The 22,873-nt window shown below is 45.0% G+C and overlaps 1 protein-coding gene across 1 annotated transcript in view; it reads right to left on the bottom strand.

Moving 5' to 3' along the window:
• The window catches only part of LOC118098351 (sodium channel protein type 4 subunit alpha-like), a 111,535-nt gene that overhangs the window by 55,033 nt on the left and 33,629 nt on the right, over window positions 1–22,873 (bottom strand). Inside the window, exons 7-10 of the mRNA XM_047337853.1 lie at window positions 20,491–20,582; window positions 17,594–17,836; window positions 14,327–14,390; window positions 88–229 (exon numbers count right to left, since the gene is read on the bottom strand). Of these exons, the coding sequence (XP_047193809.1) occupies window positions 88–229; window positions 14,327–14,390; window positions 17,594–17,836; window positions 20,491–20,582 (541 nt within the window). The remainder of the gene's footprint in view (window positions 1–87; window positions 230–14,326; window positions 14,391–17,593; window positions 17,837–20,490; window positions 20,583–22,873) is intronic.

Raw genomic sequence — 22,873 nt, 5'->3', positions numbered from 1 at the left:
AAATAGAAAAGAAACTTAATGTGATTTTACATGTATGCATAGATTCCACACATGTGCACGTGAGGAGCAGCGTTCCGTCAGCGTTACCTGGTGGTAGAGGTTTTCCCAGTAGTCCTGTGTCATCAGGCGGAACAAAGACAGGAAAGCCCAACCGAAGCTGTCGAAGCTGGTGTAGCCGTAGTTCGGGTTCCGTCCCGCCTTCAGACATTCAAACCCATCCGGGCACTTTCTGCAACACACACACACACACACACACACACACACACACACACTTTTAATTTCGCACTTGAAGTTATTCTAGCCAATGTCACATTCTACATTTATGCATCAGCTCGTTGTGATGTGTGAAGACGAGGACGACGTTAACAGAACCACGGACCTGAGACAAAGCTCTGACTCACACACCGGCCTCATGCTGAGTCACACAAAAGGTTGCCGCTGTGCAGACGCTATCTGGGGATTCAAACTGACCACCCTGAAGTCACAAGCCCACCGCCTTGACCTGTCGCAGCTGGCACCGCCCCGCAGGGCCGCGCCGCCGCATCAGCTGCAGCTGGGAAGCTTTTAAAGCAGCGAGCTCACACTGAGTCATCGCAGGCCAAACCTGACAGTTTTTATTTTCACCTTACAACACATCATTTGGTGGGAGCTGGTTCGTGGTAATTCATTGAGGACACGTGTAAATAAACTAAACACTTTTATAAGATTCACTCACAGCTCAGTGAAAGTTCTGTCTTCTTAAGATGTTCTCAGACCTGAATCTGGAGAATGAGTTAGTGTCTGAGAAGCAGCAGCAGCAGGTTGTCGGGTCCGACTCGTTCACAGCGACAGGAACATGTGGGGACATGCAGACGAGGGGCGGAGCCAAACATGTGTCTCCATTCTAATCTTTGTTACATGAAGTTACAGGTTCAGTGGGAAGGATCTAAGATGTTTGGAGACGTCGAGCACATTAACAGCAGCTAATGTCTCATGATCAGAAACTGAGTGGCTATTTTCACGGACGTCACAGAAACACCAGCCAATTTGAACACAATAAAACTGCACTGCTTCTCCAAATATTACGGTAAAGAAATCGACAGTCAGTAAAAACACATGTCGGGGGGGCTTCTGAGTCGTCATGATAAAAACTGTGTCGTGTTGTTAATGTGGTTAAAGGTTGATAAAAACTTTACGGGACGTGTAAGGAACGACAACAAGTGGTACGGTAACAAGAGTCAATGTTAATTCAATGAGGACGTGCACGTAGCCGATGATACACTGTAACTACGGTAACAGCAGCAGAAACACACACACACACACAATGGACTGATAACACAGTGGATGAAGTCATCACACACACACACACACACACAAAATATGACTAACCAGTCATCTTGATGCCAGTTAGACTGACACCAACCCTGAGCAAGGCCACTGTGTCCACCACACACACACACACACACACACACACACACACACACACACACACACACACACACACACACACACACACACACACACACACACACACACACGTGCATGTGTCATTCCTCCACTTCCATCCATCCACCTCATGGCATGTGAGTCAACATGGTGGCATGTGAGTGTGGAGAGTGGATGTGAAGTGTGTAGGATGGGTTGACCGAGTGTGTGTGTTAGTGTGTGTGTGTTGTGAGGAGAGGAAAACGCAGACAGGAGGCTGAGTGTAGTGTTGTGTGTGTGTGTGTCTGTGTGTGTGCGAGGTGTCAGGGTGTGAGAGCCAGCAGTTATCTCTCACACACACCTCTGTTTGTGTTAATGGAGGGACGCCACTTCAGACCCCCTCGCTCTCACTAAAAGGTGGCCCCTCAGGCCAGCACTTATACACACACACACACACACACACACACACACACAGACCGACAATTGTGTCTGCTCTGGTCACACAAAACCAGACTTTGATTCATTTTGAGAAAACAGCAACAGGGAAGTTGAATTTGATCTGAAACTGAGTGAATTATGGTATTGAACTGAAAGGTATTAATAAACCTGAGGACTGTTGACGTCACAGAGCTTCACTGGGACCAGCAGAACCCGGTCGATTGTTTATTGTTTCAAACCAGATGATTTGTATTCACCTCAACAAATACAAAATAAAATTATCAATTAACTCAATCAGAAACTGATTTGCAAACTATCTAATTCAAGTACAACTGGAAAACCTGTGAGGATTTATTTGTTAAAATACTAATCTGAATATTTAGTGGTTTGGGATTTTTTGTATATAAACGTCAAAAAACTCTTTGTAACTGTTTCATTGAAAGGTGCAAAATGAATATGTTTATTAATACTATCTCTAATAATGATAATAATAAAGTTGATGTGGAGCTCACAGTAAGAAGCTGCCTGAGGTTTTCAGGTTCTTCAAAACAAAATAAAAACAAATCATTTGATCTGGTGAGTTTTGGTTTCACGCCGTAAATGTGCAGGTGGTAGTCTTTGTTTGAATGGAGGAAAAGAAAGCTTCATCTGGTTGCCATGGTAACATCATGATGGTATCACTAGCAGCATCAGCACCTTCAGGCGAGTACTCCACAGTACTACAGTACTCCACAGTACTACAGTACTCCACAGTACTCCACAGTACTACAGTACTCCACAGTACTACAGTACTCCACACTAGTTCAAATGCACCAAGTGAACGTCCTCGTGGTTCAAACATTATATCCTCGGAGGTGAAGACTGCAGCTGCTTCTTCCTCTTCCTCTTCTTCTGTTTAATTCTGTCTCTACTTCCTGTGATTGGTCCAAAAGTCCAAACTATCAACAAAGTGTTTTCACTGCAAACCAACAGAACCAGGTTCAGTTTAATCCAGACCCAGAACTCCTCTTCTGCTCTGAGGAACCTTTCACACCTGATGTTCAGCTTCACACTGAACTGAAGAGTCTGAAGCTCTGAAACAAACCAGGTGTGAACGAGTTCTTATTAAAAGACACGAGACAGAAAGAGAAAGATAGAACTGGAGACAGAGACACACAGAGACAAACAAACATATTGGGAGGTATCCTGGGGGTTTCTCTCCTTGTGTGTTTATTCAGTTCATGTTTCCCCAGCCATTCCATGCTGCTCCCTATGACCGACCTCTTGCACGCACACACACACACACACACACACACACACACACACACACACACACACACACACACACACACACACACACACACACACACACACACAGTCTCTAATTATGACACTCAGGTAAACTCGAGTCCGGGAGGAAGAGAGTACTTAGCATCGCTATAGCAACCGTATCCCAGGGCTAGTTGCCGGGGGAAACAGTTTTGTGCAGCCTCTGCTGGGAGATGAGGGGACCGTGTTGTGTGTTTGGTGTGTGTGTGGATTTTCCATGTTACTTCACACACCTGATCAGGACACAAACACACTGCAGCTTCACCTCAGTCCCTCTCACAAGGTTTCATCATCACAACTACTAACAAACATCGAATCCCTCGTGTTATTATCAACTTTAATCTAATCCAGTCTAATCTCTTCTCACCTCATGTCGTCTGATCTTGTATAATATAGTTAATCATAATATTATGGAATCTTGCCCTTTACAATTTAGTCAATTCTAATCTCTAGTCCACCTCAGGTCTAATCTGATATGACCTCGTCGTCTCATGTCTCATCCACCCTGTAATCTAATCTAATTTAGTGTAGTCTCATTTTGCACAAACAAATCAAATTTGTACGTTCTGAAGCTAACGTACGTTAACATGCTAACATTTAGCCTGGAGCTAACCGTGCCCGAGGAGATACCGCAGGCTGTAAGCACTTGTTTCCTTTGAATCAAAGCCAGAACTGAACATTCCCTGATTCTACCGAATTCTAGTTTGTATCATTGTATTGGTCCGTCATTCTTAAATCTCTGTCACAGGTTTGCTATTTGTATTCGTTCATTCATTATTATTACAATTGTTGATGCACGAAACAGCGGAACAAAGTTTAACTCCCGACAGAACAAGGGACAGCAGCCAGAGGTCAGAGGTCGTTCAGGGGACCTCAGGACAGGGGGTTACGGCTTTTCCACTTCACGTTAAGGTCAGTGTGGCGTCGCAGCGTTTCCACGAGACAGGCGGAGAAAATCCGTGCGGCTTTAATTCTGTTTTAACGTCTCAACAGTGACACAGCTGCTCCTGAAATAGCAGTGAAACTACCGAGGAGGGTCGCGTCGCTGTTAGCATCGCAGCACAGAGCGGGCCGGCTGCGAAGCTTTGATCACTGCCGAGTGGTAACTGTGTGTGTGTGTGTGTGTGTGTGTGTGTGTGTGTGAGTCTGTGTGTGTGTCTGTGTGTGAGTCTGTGTGCACTTTGATCACCACATTTGGTCACTTTAATAACAGAGTCGCCTCCAATGTGTTATCATTAGAACATCTAAACCATCCTGATTACCCAGCACTTATAAGGACACACACGCACACACGCACACACACACACACACACACACAACACACTGATAGACTTGTTCACAGTAACCAAGAAAAGTATTTGTCAACATTCCAGTGGGTTGTCGTCGTGTTCAGAACTGATCCCGTGAGGAGACAACAGGAGTTTCACCGTCCGCTCGTCCACCGACTCTTCACAGCCTTAAATTACCGGCTCATGAAATTATCGCCGCACGTCACTTAGCAACACAACTCGTTTGTCCTGTAAATAGACAGAAAAAGACGAGTGTCTGTCCCCATATTTCGGCCTTTTACAGGTTCCGCATGGTTTTCACCTCTGTGTGTATGAGTGTGTGTACTTGTAGATAAATATCTTTGTGAGGACATTTTGGCCCGATGTCCATTTCTAAGACACCTTCAAAGGTTTGTTTGAGGGACTTGGTTTTAGGGTCAGGGTTAGGTCAGGGCTTTTAGTTGTGATGGTAAAGGTTAAGGTAAGAGCCTCGGATATACTAATTAGCCAATTAGTGTCCTCAATGATTCCAAATGACATTTGACGAATCTACATGAAGAACTTTACGTTACGATTCATCAGCTCTTTGTTTCACTTCAGAAGAGCATTTAGTGTAACATTACTCTTTCAGTGCTCGTGGTCGACTACATATCATAGAAAATGCCATCCTTCTATTTATGTCTCCTTTTGTGTCCCAGAGTCCAAATGTTGCCGCTGAGACTTTCTTTAGTCTGGAGGAAAAAATGTGTCAGGCACAGTTTTCATACTGAAAAGCCAAAAGGGAATAAAGGCCACTTAACCTTTTCTGGACAGGCCCTGGATCTTTTTATCTGCAGCAAAACCTTTTCTAACTCGGGCATCAGACGGCGGCGAGCAGCTTCCCGGGCTCCAGGCGATTTGTTTCCTGTGGAGAGTCTCACAGTCTCAATGCTCCTTCAGAGGATTTCACGTGAAGCTTTAGTGCTGTGAGCAGTTTGAATGTCCTGTGGTCTGAGGGTTTTCTAAATACTGGTCTCAGCTGAAATGTTCATGTCATGGTTTCATTTTAGTTTGAGTATTTATTTGTGTTTGGTTTGCTGGCGGTTGGCATCCACCCCACGGTCTCACGCTGCCGCAGATGTGTAGGCGCTCTGTACGCCGGAGCGTTCTGTTGTCCTCTGAGACTTAGCAGTGATTTTCTGTACCACTTGGTCGACGGGACATTTCGCTGACACTGATCCAAAAGCAGTTTTCTATTATTAGCTCAGTCAGGCAGCTCATGTGGATTGGAGAATCACGTGAATGTAGAATATGCACAGTGTTGATCTTTGGCCTCCGGGCTCTGACTGAAAAGACTGCCGGGCAAACTCAGAGCCAACAGGTCGATGCTGGACTGGAAATGAGTTTAACTCGTTTCAAAACCGACGCACTTAAAAACCACGCACGTGCACAGACCAGCGCACGAGCGGAAACTGTCCTGTGTGAGTATTTCTGATCTGCGTAAACAAATAACGCGTCCTTCCATCCTCGAGCATCGGAGGCTCCACCGGTTGGATCCGTCCGGGCCCAACATATCCCAGGATTCATTATGCTTCTGCGATTTGTTTTTCAAAGAGGTAATATTCAGCAAGCGAGGCGAAAATGTCAGAATTTGATTTGAAATCTTTGTACCAAACCGAACAGCTAACGGTGCACATGTATATAAAAAAAACATCTTTCGTGAGGGTCGAGGATTCCCGGTGCTACTGCGTCGTTTTGTCTGTATTTGCAAGCATTCAGCAGACGTGCACGAGTACGTACAAACTGAATGCAAAAGGCTCCGTCTGTTTCTGTGTCTAACGTTGAGCATTGAGCAGTGTAGTTTTAACGTCCTGCCATGTGAACGCTGTTTACCTCACTCAGTGACTCAACGTACACTTTGAGAGCGAAGGGCAGCCTGACACCGGCTCGGCGCTGCTGTAAAATCCCTGTGAAACGACTTCTCGAGTGGCTCATTACTTTGCTCTGTGTGCTGCTGTGGGAAGGAGAAGTTGTGTTGGCTTTGATTCAGACACTTGTCGGGGGAACAGTGCAGAGTGCTAAGTCATGTTCGTTTCACCAACATGATTTAAAGCGGGGTGGATAAGGTAACGCTACAGAAATAGAGCCCGAGGGGCGACGGCGTCTCGGCGGGACGAGGAGCCCACCGAGGACTGAAGACGTGGGTTTGAGGCGAGCTCTGGATCTGTCCATCAGCTTCACCGTCGATCAATAATCTCAGACGACAGTGAACTGTCTCTGCTTTTCTTCTTCTTCTATTGTTCCAGGAATAAATCTCAGATTTGTTTGTTTTAAATTCTCTGTCTCTCCTGACCTGCTTTCTCTCCTCTTTCCTCCCTCAGAGCGATGATCCTGTTTTATTTCTGTTTCCCATTTATTTGCATTATGGGCGGCGCGGTGATGCCGTGGTTAGCGCTGTCGCCTCACAGCAAGAAGGTTCCAGATTCCCTGTTCGTCCGTGGTCTTTGAATGTGGAGTTTCATGTTCTGAGACTGTAGGTGTGAGTGTGAATGGTTGTTTGTCTCTGTATGTCGGACCCTGAGGTTCGCGAATCTCGGAGCCCAATGGCGTCTTGTCTCACCATCAATTATCCTCTGGGGGCAGCTGCAGATCATTTAGGGTTTTTTTGGGGGAGGACAGCAGATATCTGGGCACTGTTTATAGTCCGACTAGTTTCTTTTAGTTTCTTTTCTCCATCGCTACCATTCACTCCCACAGAGTTCACTCAGTGAAGGGGTGGGGGTGTGTAGGGTGCCCCCTGGAGGCTGAGAGGAGTCATGATACTCCGTGTTGTACCGGCCACGAATCAGAGAGTCAAGTCTAATGATCCCTGTGTCTTTAAACGTCCGTCGAGGCGAACATGCTGCAAACGGTCTGAGCCCAACGTCATGGAGCCAAATTCATTTTATCTAAAGTGATCGTACCTGTGACTGAAGTATACACACTGGTAATAGTGGTAAAATCCGTTTTGTAGGAGTACTTGGAGTAGCACTGATGGTATATATAATAATATATCTACTTTATATCTAACACAAATCAAACTGCTCCACTGCGCAGAAATAAAATGGGAAATCACTAAAGTTAATTTTCCTTTAGTGCTTTAGTACTGAGAAAAAAACAAAAAGACCATAAACGCTTTAGACCTGCCAGTTCTGAACACACACACACACACACACACACACACACACACACACACACACACACACACACAGTTATCTCCCTGTGGACCAGTGTTTAGGTGGTGGAAGCCTCTTTTGTGTCTTTGGCTGAACATTAGACAGATGTCACATTCACAGCCTCCCAGAGAGCTCGTAACTCAAACTAAACACACACACAAAAACACACACACACTGTCACACACACACACACACACACACACACACACACACACACACACACACACACACACACACACAGTGCACTCAGTCAAAATCAACCCCCATTTTGAAAAATGTTTTCAATATTGCAGTCGAGTTATTGATCAGTGCAGCTTTTAACATAATGTTTTAACCATTCATAAAGATGCCGGGGGGGGGGGGTGCTGAGAGCTTTATGACACACACGCGCACACACACACACACACACAGGCACAGTTGCAGATGCGTCAACATGGCGACTTCCAGCAGCAGAAACTAAGCTCACAAACGCACAGAGTTGGAAAAGCATCGTTGGCAGCAGAACGCTGGACTAATTTAATGGAACACACACACACACACACACAGACACACACACACACACACACACACACACACACACACACACACACACACACACACACAGACACACACACACACAGAGTTGGTCGTGCATCAACATGCCTACCACCAGCAGTGAATGCTAGGCTAATGGAATGATGAATATCAGCTATATGATGCAGTGTATTCCAGGAAAACCAACCCCCGCAGCAGCTATTTCCTCAGAGTCGGGTCAAGCCATATTTCTCGCTAACTGCTCTGATGACAGCGGCGTCTTTCTGAGAGGAAGCTGGGTCAATGATGATTAAAGCTGCACCTCCACCTTTTGAATTCACTCTCGTATTTTCTTGTCACATTACTGGACAAATAAAGGCTCCTGTTGTTTTCCAGCGATGACGGGAAATGATCTGCTGCAGGCGCGTCGATCGAGGGATTCAGCAGCAGCTTGGTAACACAGTGCTTCAAAAACAACTCCTGAAAAATGATTCCTGATTTAAAAACGAGATTCACATGTTAAATCACCACCACAGGTCTTTAACCTAGCAAAAAAAACCAAGCTTCATTGAGCTTGCATTGACAAACGACCAGATACTATTTGAAAGTATGTGAAAAGTGTCTGCAGGCCCGGCTCTGGGCTGGGTCCATGTTCTGACCCTCTCCTGAGCTTTGGGAGGCGACCAACAGAACGACACTACTGACGCAGGTGAGCAGAGCGCGTTTCCTTTCCAGCGTGGCTTTAAGCTCCGTCTCAGAAGGAAGGTGAGGAGCTCAGACTGTTCACACGCAGCCAGGACGCCTCGTGGACACGACGGGTGTCATGAGTCCCATCTGGCCTGGGGCGACTCCGGACCCCCAGGAGGAGATGAAGGACGTCCAGTTGGCTTTGCCTGCTGCCTCCCGAATATCTCAGAAACTCAGCGGAAGGATAAAATAAATACTGATTGGAGAAGACTATAATATATAAAATATTTGGGTCTGACTATTTTACTCTTTTTTACACCAAGTTTAAGTTAGAAAACGAGAAGAAAAAAACGAACCATGTGTTTAATACATTCCTCAAATCCCCAAAGACTCATTCTGACAACGTTTGAGTCAGTGTGCTGTGAAATATATTTTGTGAGGTGTTCCTCCTTCAGTGTTTAGAGACACATGCACCTTGTGAAACGATACAATTCTACTCCACTGAATACAACAGGGGATATTTGTGGAGGATAGAAAAGTGTTTGAGGATTTTGGACAAGTCTTCAAAAACATGCTTTTTGTGTTCGGTTTATTTTTCAGGCAAATTTTGGCATAAATAATTCTGTGAGTGAAACACACTCGTTAATGCCAGAGACTCAAATGCAGGAAAAAAAGATGATTTACTGACAGCTGCCGGCTGAGATTTAAAACTTTTATAATCACATTAAAGCTGATTCAGGATAAATGAGCTGGGCTGGATGTTGGATGCCGTCCAGCAGAAACAGGAGAAACCCACTCCGGCCCTCTGGGGTCCTCCGGGGGCCTCCGGGGGCCTCTGGGGTCCTCCAGGGGTCCTCCGGGGGCCTCCAGGCGCCTCTGGGGGCCTCCGGGGGCCCACCGGGAGCCTCTGGGGGCCTCCGGGGGCCTCCGGGGGCCTCCAGGCGCCTCTAGGGGCCTCCAAGGGCCTCCAGGGGCCTCCGGGGTCCTCCGGGGCCTCGGGGTCCTCCGGGGTCCTCCAGGGTCCTCCGGGGCCTCTGGGGGCCTCCAGGGTCCTCCAGGGGCCTCAGGGGCCTCCAGGGGTCCTCCGGGGCCTCTGGCTTCTAAACACCCTGCATCGCTGGCTCTCGGCACACAACCACTTCCTCGCCACGTCACCTCACAGGTCACATGCTGTACGCCAACGAGTTCCTGTAACATGAGCCCTTAATTGATGACGGCCGCTGATTAGCTCCTCTAACGAGGCTGTCATTCTGTATCGCTGCTGTGTGCTTGGCGTGTGCTTGGCGTGTGCTTGGCATGTCAGCAGAATCCTGTCGGGTGATGACAGGTCACATGGTCGAGCTCACTCACATATTTTATAGGTCACATCTTCTCGTCTCCTTATCTCGACGCTGTATGACATCGTTAGTTATATTTGATTTGACTGTATTTTCATCATTTCTCTCTCCAGCAGGTTCAGGCTAATTCACGGTGTTTCAGCTGAAGCTGGTCGTGATTGGCTCCGCTCACTGAACGACGACTGAAATCCATCCAATCAGTGAGTTTCCATCATTCACCGCATCAGCTTGAGTTCAGGTCTGAACAGTCGGACATTAATCTGCAGACCATTAATCTCCATGTGACCACGAGGAAACAAATAAAATATATGGAAACAACCTTCATGATTCACGACGCAGCAGATTCACACGTCGACACTGACTTCAGACTTCAGCAGGAGCACGAGTAAACCTGGTCCAGTTGCCGTGGTAACGCTCTACCTTTCTGGTCCGTGGACGTGTCACTTTAGTCCAAACCAAGATAAGGTGTGAGGTGCCATCCAGCCCGTGTTTACATAATCCACGCCCAGCGGCTAGTCAGACACGCACCTACCAAAGTCAGGTGATGTGAAAACAGAGGCCGACCTTACCTACTCAGTAAGGGGTTCATCGGGGGGGGGGTCTTAAAGAGACAGGAGCTAAAACCAAGTGTTTGAGACAGAGGCTGAAGAGAGGAGCTGCAGCAACAGGCAATCTGAGGAGAGTGATGTGTTTTCTGAGCACGTAAACATTTTAGAGTCAGAACATTAATTCAAATAATGAACCTGAAGATGACAGAATATGTTTCCTGTGAAACATCCACGAACAAAGCTTCTGCGTCGACTGATACCTCTTTTAAATTAGAGGATGTATGCAGGGTTTGAAAACGCAGGTAAACAAGCTTAAAAAAGGAGATCGGCTCGTTTCACTTCTCTGCTTTTGTCTCTGGTTCGTCATTAACGCATGATTCCATCAGAGTCGATCAGAGACACGATAAAAACCATCGCAGACCAAAGACAGATGTTGGCAGGTTTTTCTGATCAATTCCAAAAAGAGACTTGAGAGTGACGTCGACGGCACAGAGGTTTGACTCGTTCAATCAAGTCCCTTCTCAAACAGAGAAGAACTAAGAGAAGATAAACTGAACCTGTCATGTGACGCTACAAGACAAAACTAATAACACCAGTTTTCTGATTTGAAGAAGTGAGATGATGCTAACCTTGAAATCACACTGTTGTGTGTGTGTGTGCGTGTGTGCGTGTGTGTGTGTGTGTGTGTGTGTGTGTGTGTGTGTGTGTGTGTGTGTGTGTGTGTGTGTGTGTAAGCTGGTTGTACGAGTCACAGTGTGTCAGTGTGTGTGTCAGAGTGGGTTAGCTCACTGACCTTTGCCCTCGGGCCGGGCGAATCAGCATCATGCGTGAAGCCGAGCAGCTTCAGCGCAGAAAGCAAACAACCCTTGATCAACATCACTGTCATCACTGCTCGCTCGCTCATCGTCCTCTCTCTCTCTCGCTCATCGTCCTCTCTCTCTCTCGCTCATCGTCCTCTCTCTCTCTCGCTCATCCTCCAGCAGCGTCTCTCTCGGCTAAAACCTCAGATTCCACCAGATGCTGACTCACTGCTGATATAACTTCCACAACCTCAGTACGTAAACCAACGTGATCAACGTCCGCCGCGCTGAGACAGGAAACACGCTTTAGTGTGGTTTCTTAAAACCCAGTTAAGATAATTCGGACTTCTACAGGAGAACATAACCTCGTTTCACAATCTCGTAGCTCGTGGTGAGTCTACCTCGGATGGTTAACATATTATGGCTGATAATCCAAGGCTCTATTCAGAGTATGAACGGGATTCAAGTTCAGGAACAACACGTTTGTGCTTTGTTGTAAAAGTATGAAGAGACAACAACCTTCCTCCCCCGGCTTCCATCATATCAACACGTTCATCCCTTTGACCTTTGACCTCATGTTATTGCGCCCTCTTCCTCTGCAGTGTTGCCATGACACCTGACTAGCGCCAACCACTGCTTATTTCAATGAACTCCTCTCCTCCCTAAAAACAGAATCTAAATTCCTCTCCTCCATTTCCCTTCCCTGAGGTAACCTTCTCCTCATCATGTTTGGATTCATCCCTTTCTCTCTTTGAACTCCTCCCTCTGATTTATCTGATCCTTTCTTTCTCATCCTTTCTTTCCCTTATTATATTCTTCAGTCTCTTTTATTCACTTTCACCGTTTCCTTCAGTGTCACTTTTTGTCGTTGTCCTTCTCTTCATCTCTTCTCTTCCTTTATCTCATCTGGTTTTCTCTCCTTCTCGTACCATCCTGTGTTTTCCTGAACCCATCTGTCTCTTTCCTCATCCCCTCTACTTTATGTTTTCTCTCTTTCATCCCCCTTTTCTTCTTTCCTCTCTGTTGTTTCTCTTCGCTCTCCTTTGCCATTGTTCCATCTTCCTCTCCTTCTGTTTCTCCTTTTCCGCTCCCTCCTTCTCCTCCTCCTGTCTCCTCGATTACTCCTCTGTCCATCCACTTCCTCTGTAAACTTTTTTCTCTCTGTATCTCCTCGGTGCTGCTTCACCTCTCCTGAACCTCCTTCTCTCTCGTCCTTCTTCTTCTTCTTTCTGTCCTGTCCCGTGTCAGTTCGCCCGCCCGCTACGTTTGAATCTTTAGATGCGTTTCACCAGCGATAGCTTCAGGCTAACTTGTTTTCCCGAAGGCACCACCACTTTGATTTGGCTGACAGAGTCTTTTTCACACACACAGGATCCTGTCATCGTGTCCGTCAGCGTCCATCAGCGTCCCGCTCTCAGCGTGGACGGCCTTTCTGACATGTCACACAGCACTGCAGAACACGGCACCGGCAGCAAGATTCAAAACCGATGACGAGACACACGCAGCTTCATTTTGTCGCTGGAGGCTCGAACGAAACTGAAAACTTCAGCAACTAAATAAGAAACAACAGACGAACGTCACAGGTCATTTTTAAATTTACAGAAAAGGTTTAAGTTGTTTGTCTTTGAATCTTCAAGACTGATACTAAAAGCTACATAAAAATATGAAATCCATTTTAAAATAGAAGAAACTGAGTCAAGTAAAAACACAAAAACCTGAAGGCATAACTGATCCGGATACTTTCCCCCTCCAATCGACATCTTTGCTGAGAGCGACTTTAACTGGAATGTGACTCTTTCACACCTTGTTTGGCTCAGACTTCTCCGTTTAGTCAACTTTCCAAAGGTCCCTGAATGAACCATGTGTGACGTCTGCTTCTGTCAGAAACTTTCTGAGCTTCCAACATCGTGAAGAGATATTAAAGGTTTTATACGATTGGTTTCTCACATGCAGCCATGTTAAAAAACCAATGCACACCATCGTGAACACAACAACACAACCAATACACAGCAGTACAATACAGGATCAATACAGGATCAATATTGCCAATAATATCTCAACTTCTCGTGTGTTTGCTTGACATGCATGAGGTTAGAGAGCTGAGCTTGATTCAACCTGATATCTTTGCTGTTCACACCGACAACACAAACAGCTGGAAACACAGTTCTGCTTTAAAACAGCAAAGTTACACATGTTGAATAAAAAACACTGAATCCTCCTTTAAAATCCCACAGTGACGTGTCAGTGTGTGAATCTGAATTCAACAACAGAATCTCTGCAGCAGCTCCGGCCTCGGACGACAAGACGCAGCAGAGATGAGATACTCACAGTATCTGCAGCCAATCAATACTATAGATTTCTTTATGGACACTTAATTGTTTAGTCTTTATAAAATGTCAATCAAATGTCCATTTCAAGGCTCCATAGTGTCATCAGCTCGTCAACAGTCCTGTCATCCTTCTCACGGCGTGAGGTCACGACTCAGCAGAAAGAACGAGTTTCACAAAACCCTTTAATGCTGGTGTGTCCACATGGAGTCGGAATAGTCACACTGGGAAAACTCATGAATATCAGAGAGTTGTTTGTTCATCTAACACCAACTTGTAGCACGTAAATATCTCAGAGAGGAGTCAGTGTGTAGTTTAAACGCTTTAAACACATAAATACAACACAAGTTTACAGCGTCCAACACACTGAGGCCAGGACGCCGACTACACAACTCAGCAGGAGACTCATGGAGCTTCACATGACGTCCACCAGGAGGAGGCTCCAGCAGCTCACACGTGCACAAACATACATACATGTGTATCTCAGCAAACGTGCACTCACCCTGCGTCACTGCTGTTCCCGCAGATTAAGGCATCCTTGGCTCCCTCCACCTTGTAGAAGTTGTCTAGAAAACAAAGAAGAGAAAAGTCCACTTTAGATTCTGAGTTTCCCACAGACTCCGCCCACACAGGTGTTCCCCCCTCTGCTTCCTGATTGGTCCTCTCCTCTGCACCCAGACTCACTCGTGAGCTCGACTGAGTGACCTTCTACTAAATAAACTAATCAATGACATCGATAATCAATCACCGTGGTAAATATCAGTATTGATGATCATCTGTATCGGCTCACTGTGACCTTTGACCTCCACAATTGAATCAGTTCATCTGTGAATCCACCTGAACGTTTGTACCAACTCTGAAACAATTCCGTGGCGGTGTGCTTGAAATACCCTGTTCACATGGCTGGGTGTCGCTGATGCAGAGGCACAGAGAAGTCTTAGAGAGTATCAGCAGGGAGTGTCACGATCAGCAGCCACAGTCGTGGAACTCACTGGAAACTAAAACCTAAAACTGAAAAACATGAGCACCAGAATTCATGTTTTCTTCCACAAACCGAGACGAGGAACCTGAGCGACTTGTGAATCTCAGAATCAGACGCTACAGAGCAACTGTGACCTTAAACGCTGGCCTGACATTTCCATCCATTTGCCTTACGGGAACAACGACTCAGGACGCTCATCTTTTATTCAACACATGATTCGGACATGATGCATTTATCTTCAGCCATTATGACCAATTACATTGCTCTCAAATAAGAAATATTAAAACTGGACTCCTGCTTTTTCTAAATGCGAGTGAAACCTCAGCTTGTCAGACACAAACTCAGCATTTCATCTTTTCAAAGTCCGTTAAGAAAACAGAAGTCATATTCTCCTTCTCCTCTTTTTTTGGGGCTGCACACGTGCAAAGTTTTCTCCAAACCAAAACAGGTTCTGTGGAGCGTCACTTTGGCTCGGGCCGCCGCCGCACCAAAGGCACTTAAGCTTTTTAGGAGCGCAGCCATTCATTTGTTATCGAGTGCATCTGGGAGACAGCATCCACCGCTCGCCAGCACAAACTTCTGAGGTCCGGAGTGCTTTTGTTCACCAGCTCAAAGTAACCGTGCAGCCTTTACGCAGCTCGGAGATTAGTCGCTGAGGCATTTTCTCCCCAGACAAAGCAGAGAAACAGTCCACTTCCAGTCATTAGCTGAAGTCCATCACGAAGTCCCAAGCTAACGCATATTAGCTGACATTTAATAAAGGTTTATTTTTTCCCCCCCGACCCCCGTCTGAGATGATTTCACTGAGCAGCAGAGAGTTGGAAAATTGTCTCTGTGGGATATCAAGAGAGAAAGAGTGATCTTAATTTCATTTCCTTCCAATCTGAAGAGCTACACGTTACGCTGATGAGCCTAAATACACCTCCGCCTTCCCCCCCGCACACTTTCATCTGATGAAACCTACATGAAGAGAATCTGCAGGTAAACGACAGAGCGACACTGTTCAACCACCAAAATAAGACACGGACCAATGATTCATGTAGAGTCAAACTTCAGACACATCATTGGGGCCACGTTTGAGAAAAAATTAGGAGAATTCCTGAATAAAGTCGTAATTGAGAGGAAAATCGTAATTGTACAAGAATAAATTTGTAATATGAGAATAAAGTTGTTATATTACAAATATAAGCTCATTATCAAAATAAAGTCATCAGAATTTCATGAATATTTATTCCCGTCACAGAAAAACAGGAGGAAACTATTTTAATTTTCGATTTGTGACAGTGAAGGAGCAGGTGTGATCCGGCTCGTTTGAGAACTTGATCTGTTTCTGTTTCCTGAACGTTTCCTGCTGTCGCCTCAGATCTGCTGCGTCGGCCGCTCGCCTGGAGGGAAACGATCGTGCACCACGTGTGTGTTCATGCCCTCTAACATGAAGCACCGGGGGCCAGCTCTGTGCAGACAGAACAAACAAGGCATGATGGGAAATGTTTAGCATGGAGTACATCCACCATTGATCCCACTGAAGGCTGTTTTCAGATCAGGCTTTAACGCCGCAGCTGAGCTCTCAGGTTTCACAGCAGCTTTTAAAGGGTCGATACGGGAGCCTGCAGGGGACATTTGCTGGATGTGATGGAAGGCAAAGCAAACTGGAAATGAATAAATAGAAGGTACATTAGCAAAGGACAGCAAACTCCATTAATGTAAGATCAACGGTGGTGTTATTTTGGGAGAGTTCTCCCTTTAGCAGAAGTCAAGTGGCAGTAGCCTGGTGTGGAGGCTCCGTCCTGTCTCAGGTCTGTGTTGCAGCCAAACGTCTTTACTTTAAATAATTACACATCTGTGGTTGGATGACGAGTCTCTTCTCTGGCTGCTCGACTGAGACTCTACATCCAGACTCAACTAACACATTCAAAATTAAAGGTTTGCTTAGAATAAACTGAAAAACACTCAATAAAAGAATGAAAATGAAAAAGATTCTTTGGTCTTGTACGGTTAAAGGTCAAAGGGCGTCACACGCTGAGAAGCAATTTATTAATGGGTGAAAATAGAAGAAGGAGCCCACATTCTGCAGCTCAATATGGAGGACAAATAATGATGACGTATAATAAATAAATAAACAATGAAAACAAATGTTACTTCTGTATTTCTACATTATTTCGTAGTTTGGTAACGTAAAGAAACAGACGAAGAGCGGCTCAGGTTTCATCCGACAGCAGCGTTAAGTGTTTCCTTAACCCTGACCTCCACCTGTGTGTGTGTGTGTGTGTGTGTGTGTGTGTGTGTGTGTGTGTGTGTGTGTGTGTGTGTGTGTGTGTGCTGCATGTTACATGTCCACATAACGTATATTATGTTGCCTGGTCAACATGCCTGACATGTCAAATAGTGTATATACCAAGTGACCTCACATGACCTCTGTGTGTGTGTGTGTGTGTGTGTGTGTGTGTGTGTGTGTGTGTGTGTGTCTTTATTGACGTCAATTGTAACCACAGTGCCAACATGACATTGTCCAGTCCATTTAGGAAACACCAGCCATCACTGCACATGACACACACACACACACACACACACACACACACACACACACACACACACACACGGAGGTCATGTGAGGTCATATACACTAATGAAAACTGACCTATCCCACATCCTTCCACCTTCCAGCATCATCCTACTGAATATGAGACAAACACAGGAGCGCAGACAAAGGGTCTGAACGATGCTCTAACGCAAAGATCCAGGCTGAGTCCAGTCAGCACCTGAAAAACATCCTGATCTGATCCTCACCCTCGTCGTTGCTGAAGACCTTCATGGACGCCCAGGTCTTGTTGTTGCAGTAGAAGGACGTGTTGGCCGGCAGGCTGTCGTTGACGCAGTGCGCTGCGCTGCGGACACATTTCTGCCGCAGGTTTCCCATGAAGAGCTGGAGGCCGATGAGTGCGAAGACACTCAGGCAGAAGACGGTGAGGATCATCACGTCGGCGAGCTTCTTCACGGACTGGATCAGAGCGCCAACGATGGTCTTCAGGCCTGAGGGACCGCCGAGGACGCAAGCATGCAGACAGGATTGGTTACTTCTTAACCCTCATTTAGACCAATCACAGACAGAGCTGACTGAGATTATCAAACTAATAATTAACCGCTCTTCATTTATTAAAATTCAGTTTTAAAACTGAATTCAAACTGCTTTAATTAATAGGTCACACACTGTAAATAAAGATGGACGACATTAAAGCTCCCAAAAATTGAAGCCAACGTGTCTCCACCGCCCCCTGTTGGCAGGCTGCAGTATATTTCATAAACCCTGCCTCCTCCATGTTAGCAGATGGGACATGGAACAAACTAAAAAAATCAATGAGTGTTTGTCAAAGATGTTTCTGTCACTTCAGGTCGTTCTCATCTCATCAGGTTTCTGATCAGTTTGGTTTTAATTCCTTATTTGATGATATAGAAACGGGCGGAGGCGTCGTGATTGACAGCTGAGACTGACTCACGACTGCACAGACTCTGGCTCCATCATCAGTTCAAGATGGCTGCCTTCCTAGCCGGGATCTTTTGGCTTCATTTCTGGATAGTGGGAGGACAGGAGGCGTCGTCCATCTTTTTTTTACATTCTATAGTCCAGACTAGTGGTTAAGTTCAAAAAGACCTAAACTGGAAATAAATTGTCAAATTTAGGCTAAAAATAAAACAGTTTTAGTTTTTTTCTGTGAGCTAATCAATACGGTTAAAGAGTTTAACTACAGAGCACAACAGAGAGAAAATCATAAAGCAATTCATAAAAACAGAATCATTTCTTTTCCTTTGCTGTTCTCAGAAAATTAAGGTTTTTCACTTGACAGCAGGTTTGAGTTTGTAACTATGGAAACGAAACAGACAACAACAACCTCGTCCCAACATTCATATAACAACACTACACACAAACAAACGGTAGAAACAGCAGGAACAAAACACTCAGAACCCAAAGGGTGCAGACAAGTCCATGGTCATCGGTCGAATCTCCTCAATCAAAGACACAACTTTCCTTTGATCCCTTTTTTATCGGATGGAAGCTTTTTCTAGTTAATTCATTAGAAACAGACACGTTCAATTTCCATTTGGTCTCATGTCGAGTCGAATCAGCTTTGTTCTGCTCACTTGGAGGCGTCTGTAAACTAATGAAGGGCCGGTGTGTGGAATGTGTCACATGCTTTTGAGATGTTGCTACTAACTATGTTATTATTATAACATGTAATAAACATTGTTATAACTCGGCCACCACAGCGGCATGACTGTGTTGTCGACACACGTTTAGGACATGTTAATAACGCTGTTAGCGCTGCATGCTAACGTGCAGAGTGGGGACATACAGAGGCTAGCCAGCATCAGGTTTCAAGAGATATTTACACTTTTTCTTTTATTTTAGAGTTTGTTTCACTCTTTAATAAAAAAATTATCTAATTCAAAGACACAAATGTGAAAAATGAACTTGAGGAATGTTAAACAAATATATCCACCGTGTCGGTGTCCATTTTTTTTGCACCAGCGTAAGAGTGAGCGGCCACTTTGGGTACGGTTCTGGTTCAGGAAGGAAATTTCTTATTCATTTTCTGCACTGAGACTTTAGAAAATCCACATAAGTAGAGTTTTAATCCTGGAACCAGGCCGAGCGGCTACGAGATGAATCGTGAACAAAAGACTTTTGGTTCAGAAAAGGTCAAAGGTAGAAGACTGTGTACATCACTGTTTGTGAAGGGACTACATATCCCATAAACCTTTGTGAATAATCTTTTCCAATGACTTCTTCTTGGACTTTAACTTTGTTGCAGTGACTTTTTGGGAAAATCCGTTTGTAGCTGACATGATTGATACATCTCCATGGTAACAGCTATCGGTGCTACACGTGAGAACGGTCAGTCGTGGTACTTCTCCTGGACATCGCAAATAAAACATGTTTTCTTAACAGCGTCGTCCCAGAAGTAAATATTTTGATTATCAGCCATAATATTGAATCCATCCAAGGTCGACTCACTGCAAACTGTGAGACTGTGAAGGTGTGAAAAACGTTTCAAGAGAAGTACTTCACTACCCACAATCCTCAGCTGTAGTAGCTAACAAACACACAACACAAACACAACAATATATTACAACACTATATTCATAACAAATTCAAGAAGCAGCTGAAAGTCATTGGAAAGGATCATTTGCAATGGCTTATGGGACATGTAGTTCCTTCACCCTTAAGTATAATCGTGTACCTTTGTCTTTGTGTCTTCAGCCACAAGAGAAGATTGGACGCTATCGTGACTCGCTTTCGTAAACACGGATGAAACTGGCCGCTAGAGTTCACATTGGATTTCTTAGCGGTTACCACTAACGTTAGCTATGCAGTGATGGTAAGTCAATTTTATATAATTAGCTTCAGTTTGTAAGATCACAACATGAACGTGTGAACGATTTATCACTGGTGTCATTTCATTGTTCATGTAAAGCTGCTGTTTGCTGAACCTCTGATGTCCACTCACAACAGTTGTCATTGTGTGTTTCTGCATACTATCTATGTGTACTGTCTGGAGACGGGTGTTAAGTAGTAGATAGTGTAGTATTCAGTAGGTAGTATGCAGGATGAGATTCCATGATTTAGTGCTTCCAGCAGGCCGGGAGGGGTGCGTTTGATTTTCACTCCCCTGCGCACGCTTCCTCACCTGGGATGACAGAGATGGTTTTGAGCGCTCGCAGCACCCTGAACGTCCTTAAGGCTGACACATTACCCAGGTCCACAAACTCAGTCACATATCTGCAACAAGGCGGGAGACAGAAGCACAGAAACAGACACACACAGAGGGTTTGACCACACTGAACAACAACGAGCCGACACAGAGGGATAGAAAGATGGAGATATAGAAACAGATGGATACGATAGAGACCAGGTGCGACAGTGGGCGTTCTAACCCCAGAGTTTGACTACTTAGAAGGTGAAATCAGACGTTCAAAGCCATTTACATAAATGAGTTCGATCGTCACATTCACAAACCTCCAACCGCTGCAATGATAACTGATTCCTTCCCTTTACCAGCTGATAACCTTGGTGTTTGCACAATATAGTACAAGCTCTGACTGCAGCTGATGCTTCAAATACTGAGTAATTATTGTATTGAGTGAGATGTAAGTCAATTTGATTTGATTCTTGAACTAATTAGTTCAGCTCTCCCACATAGCTAAATTGTTTTGGCTCACATCCGGCCCACATCCGGCCCACATCCGGCCCACATCCGGCCCACATCCGGCCCACATTCAGCCTGGAATGATGGCATTTGGACAGTCGGCTCCCGTTTGCCAGATCTGGGCCACAGGTGAGCCACAGCAATACCGCATGTCAACCAGAGGTGGCGTGAATTCATTTTGACACATCTGATTTCACCGTTTGATTATTCAGACCTGAGAGTGGGGGGGGCTGGTGCTGCAAGACACGGCACACATGGGACGAACAAGAGAGGACGTTCACGACCACGTTACGATGACAAGGGATTTGGTTTTTTGGTTTTTTTCTGTGCCATGTTGCCCCCTGGTGGTGGTGAGGCCTTACCTGGGATGACTGAGATAGTTTTCAGGGCTCTCAGCACTCTAAAGGTTCTCAGCGCCTGCAGGTTTCCTACTTTGATAAACTCTGTTAACAGCCTGTAGGGGGCAGTGTGGTGGTTGTCAACAAACAACAAAAGAAAACAAACATAACAGAGTCTGAAAATACTGTGATGGTTTTAAACGACAATCCTGATTCTTAACAGCACCGACAGAAGAATCACAAAAATGTGTGAGGACATTCAGAGACTAGGGGGCGCTGTGGGCCACTGTAACAGAATCATGGAGAGTAACTTATCTGATCTGCAAAGAAAAATGAGAAACGATTCAGAGAGGATCAAGAGTAAGTTTGTTTTTTTCAGTTTAATGTGAACATCATGATCTGTCGCCTTAGAGTGAAAGTTTAATATCGTGATGTCGTGAATATTGATGCAGACTGATTTATTTTATTTTATTCTATTAGTCACTCGTCAGTTATATTGACGGTCCCAGACAGAACCTGGAGCAGGGACCTCACTTTAAATGATCTTGTGTTGTTTCCATCGCAGACAGTAACGGCACCTTTCCACCAAACAAACAGAACGAGGCGCGACGTGGACGAGTCCAGGCTGCGAACGCGTTCTCCTTAGATCTAATCACACGGTGAGCTGAGAGCCGCACAGGCGCCAGGCGACAGCGGCCATTTTGGACCCTGTTTGGATTGAGTAATCTGATCCCGAGCTGCTAACGGCCCTCCATTACAGCTCATATTTCACCGCCGATGACTGGCAGGCTGATTGAGTTACAGCGGAGGCGTTGGGGCGCGGCGAACAGAGCCGGCCGTTTAGATGCAGGTGAAGACGACCAGCAGAGAGACGCCGAAGGACCAGGGATGTTCCTGCAGTGAGTCTGGGGTCCATCACATTTATACCACGTGTTACGATCAGGATCTTTTCTAAAGCTTCCTCTGACATTTCAGTCGTTCAACTTTTTTTAGTTTTAAATAAAAAATCAAGACACTGAAGTAGTTTATATACAAATAACCAAAATCTTTTTAAAACTTCAGATAGGTTTTATACAAATAAGCAATATTGTTTAAACTTTTAGAGATAACACAACTTTAGAGAATTTAAATACAATAACTACGATTTCTATGCGTCGGATCATTTATAAAGGTTCAAAAGAAGAAAATACTACATATATAATATTACATTCGTGAGCTGGATGCAAAGTCATTTCTTTCTACTGTGAACTTGAGTTTGGTCTAAATGACAGTAAAGGGAATTTTAAAACTGAATTTAAGATTATGTGTCAAATATTTATTAGAACAAAACTAAACCAATATGTTGTGTTTATGGAATTTATTTAGTGACTTTTTGAGACATTTTGTGCCGTAAAGCAGCAGCAGATTTATTTCAGAATCTGATCCAGTGGACGACAGATTTATTGACAATTTTAATATGTTAGATTAAATAAAATGTTGCCTGTTAATTCTGAGAAAATGTCTGTGGAGTCTGGTGCTGCTGGTCT

This window comes from Hippoglossus stenolepis, chromosome 19 (assembly GCF_022539355.2).
Source record: "Hippoglossus stenolepis isolate QCI-W04-F060 chromosome 19, HSTE1.2, whole genome shotgun sequence".
In the NCBI taxonomy this organism is placed as follows: domain Eukaryota; kingdom Metazoa; phylum Chordata; class Actinopteri; order Pleuronectiformes; family Pleuronectidae; genus Hippoglossus; species Hippoglossus stenolepis.
This window is presented reverse-complemented; position numbering and strand designations above follow the sequence as displayed.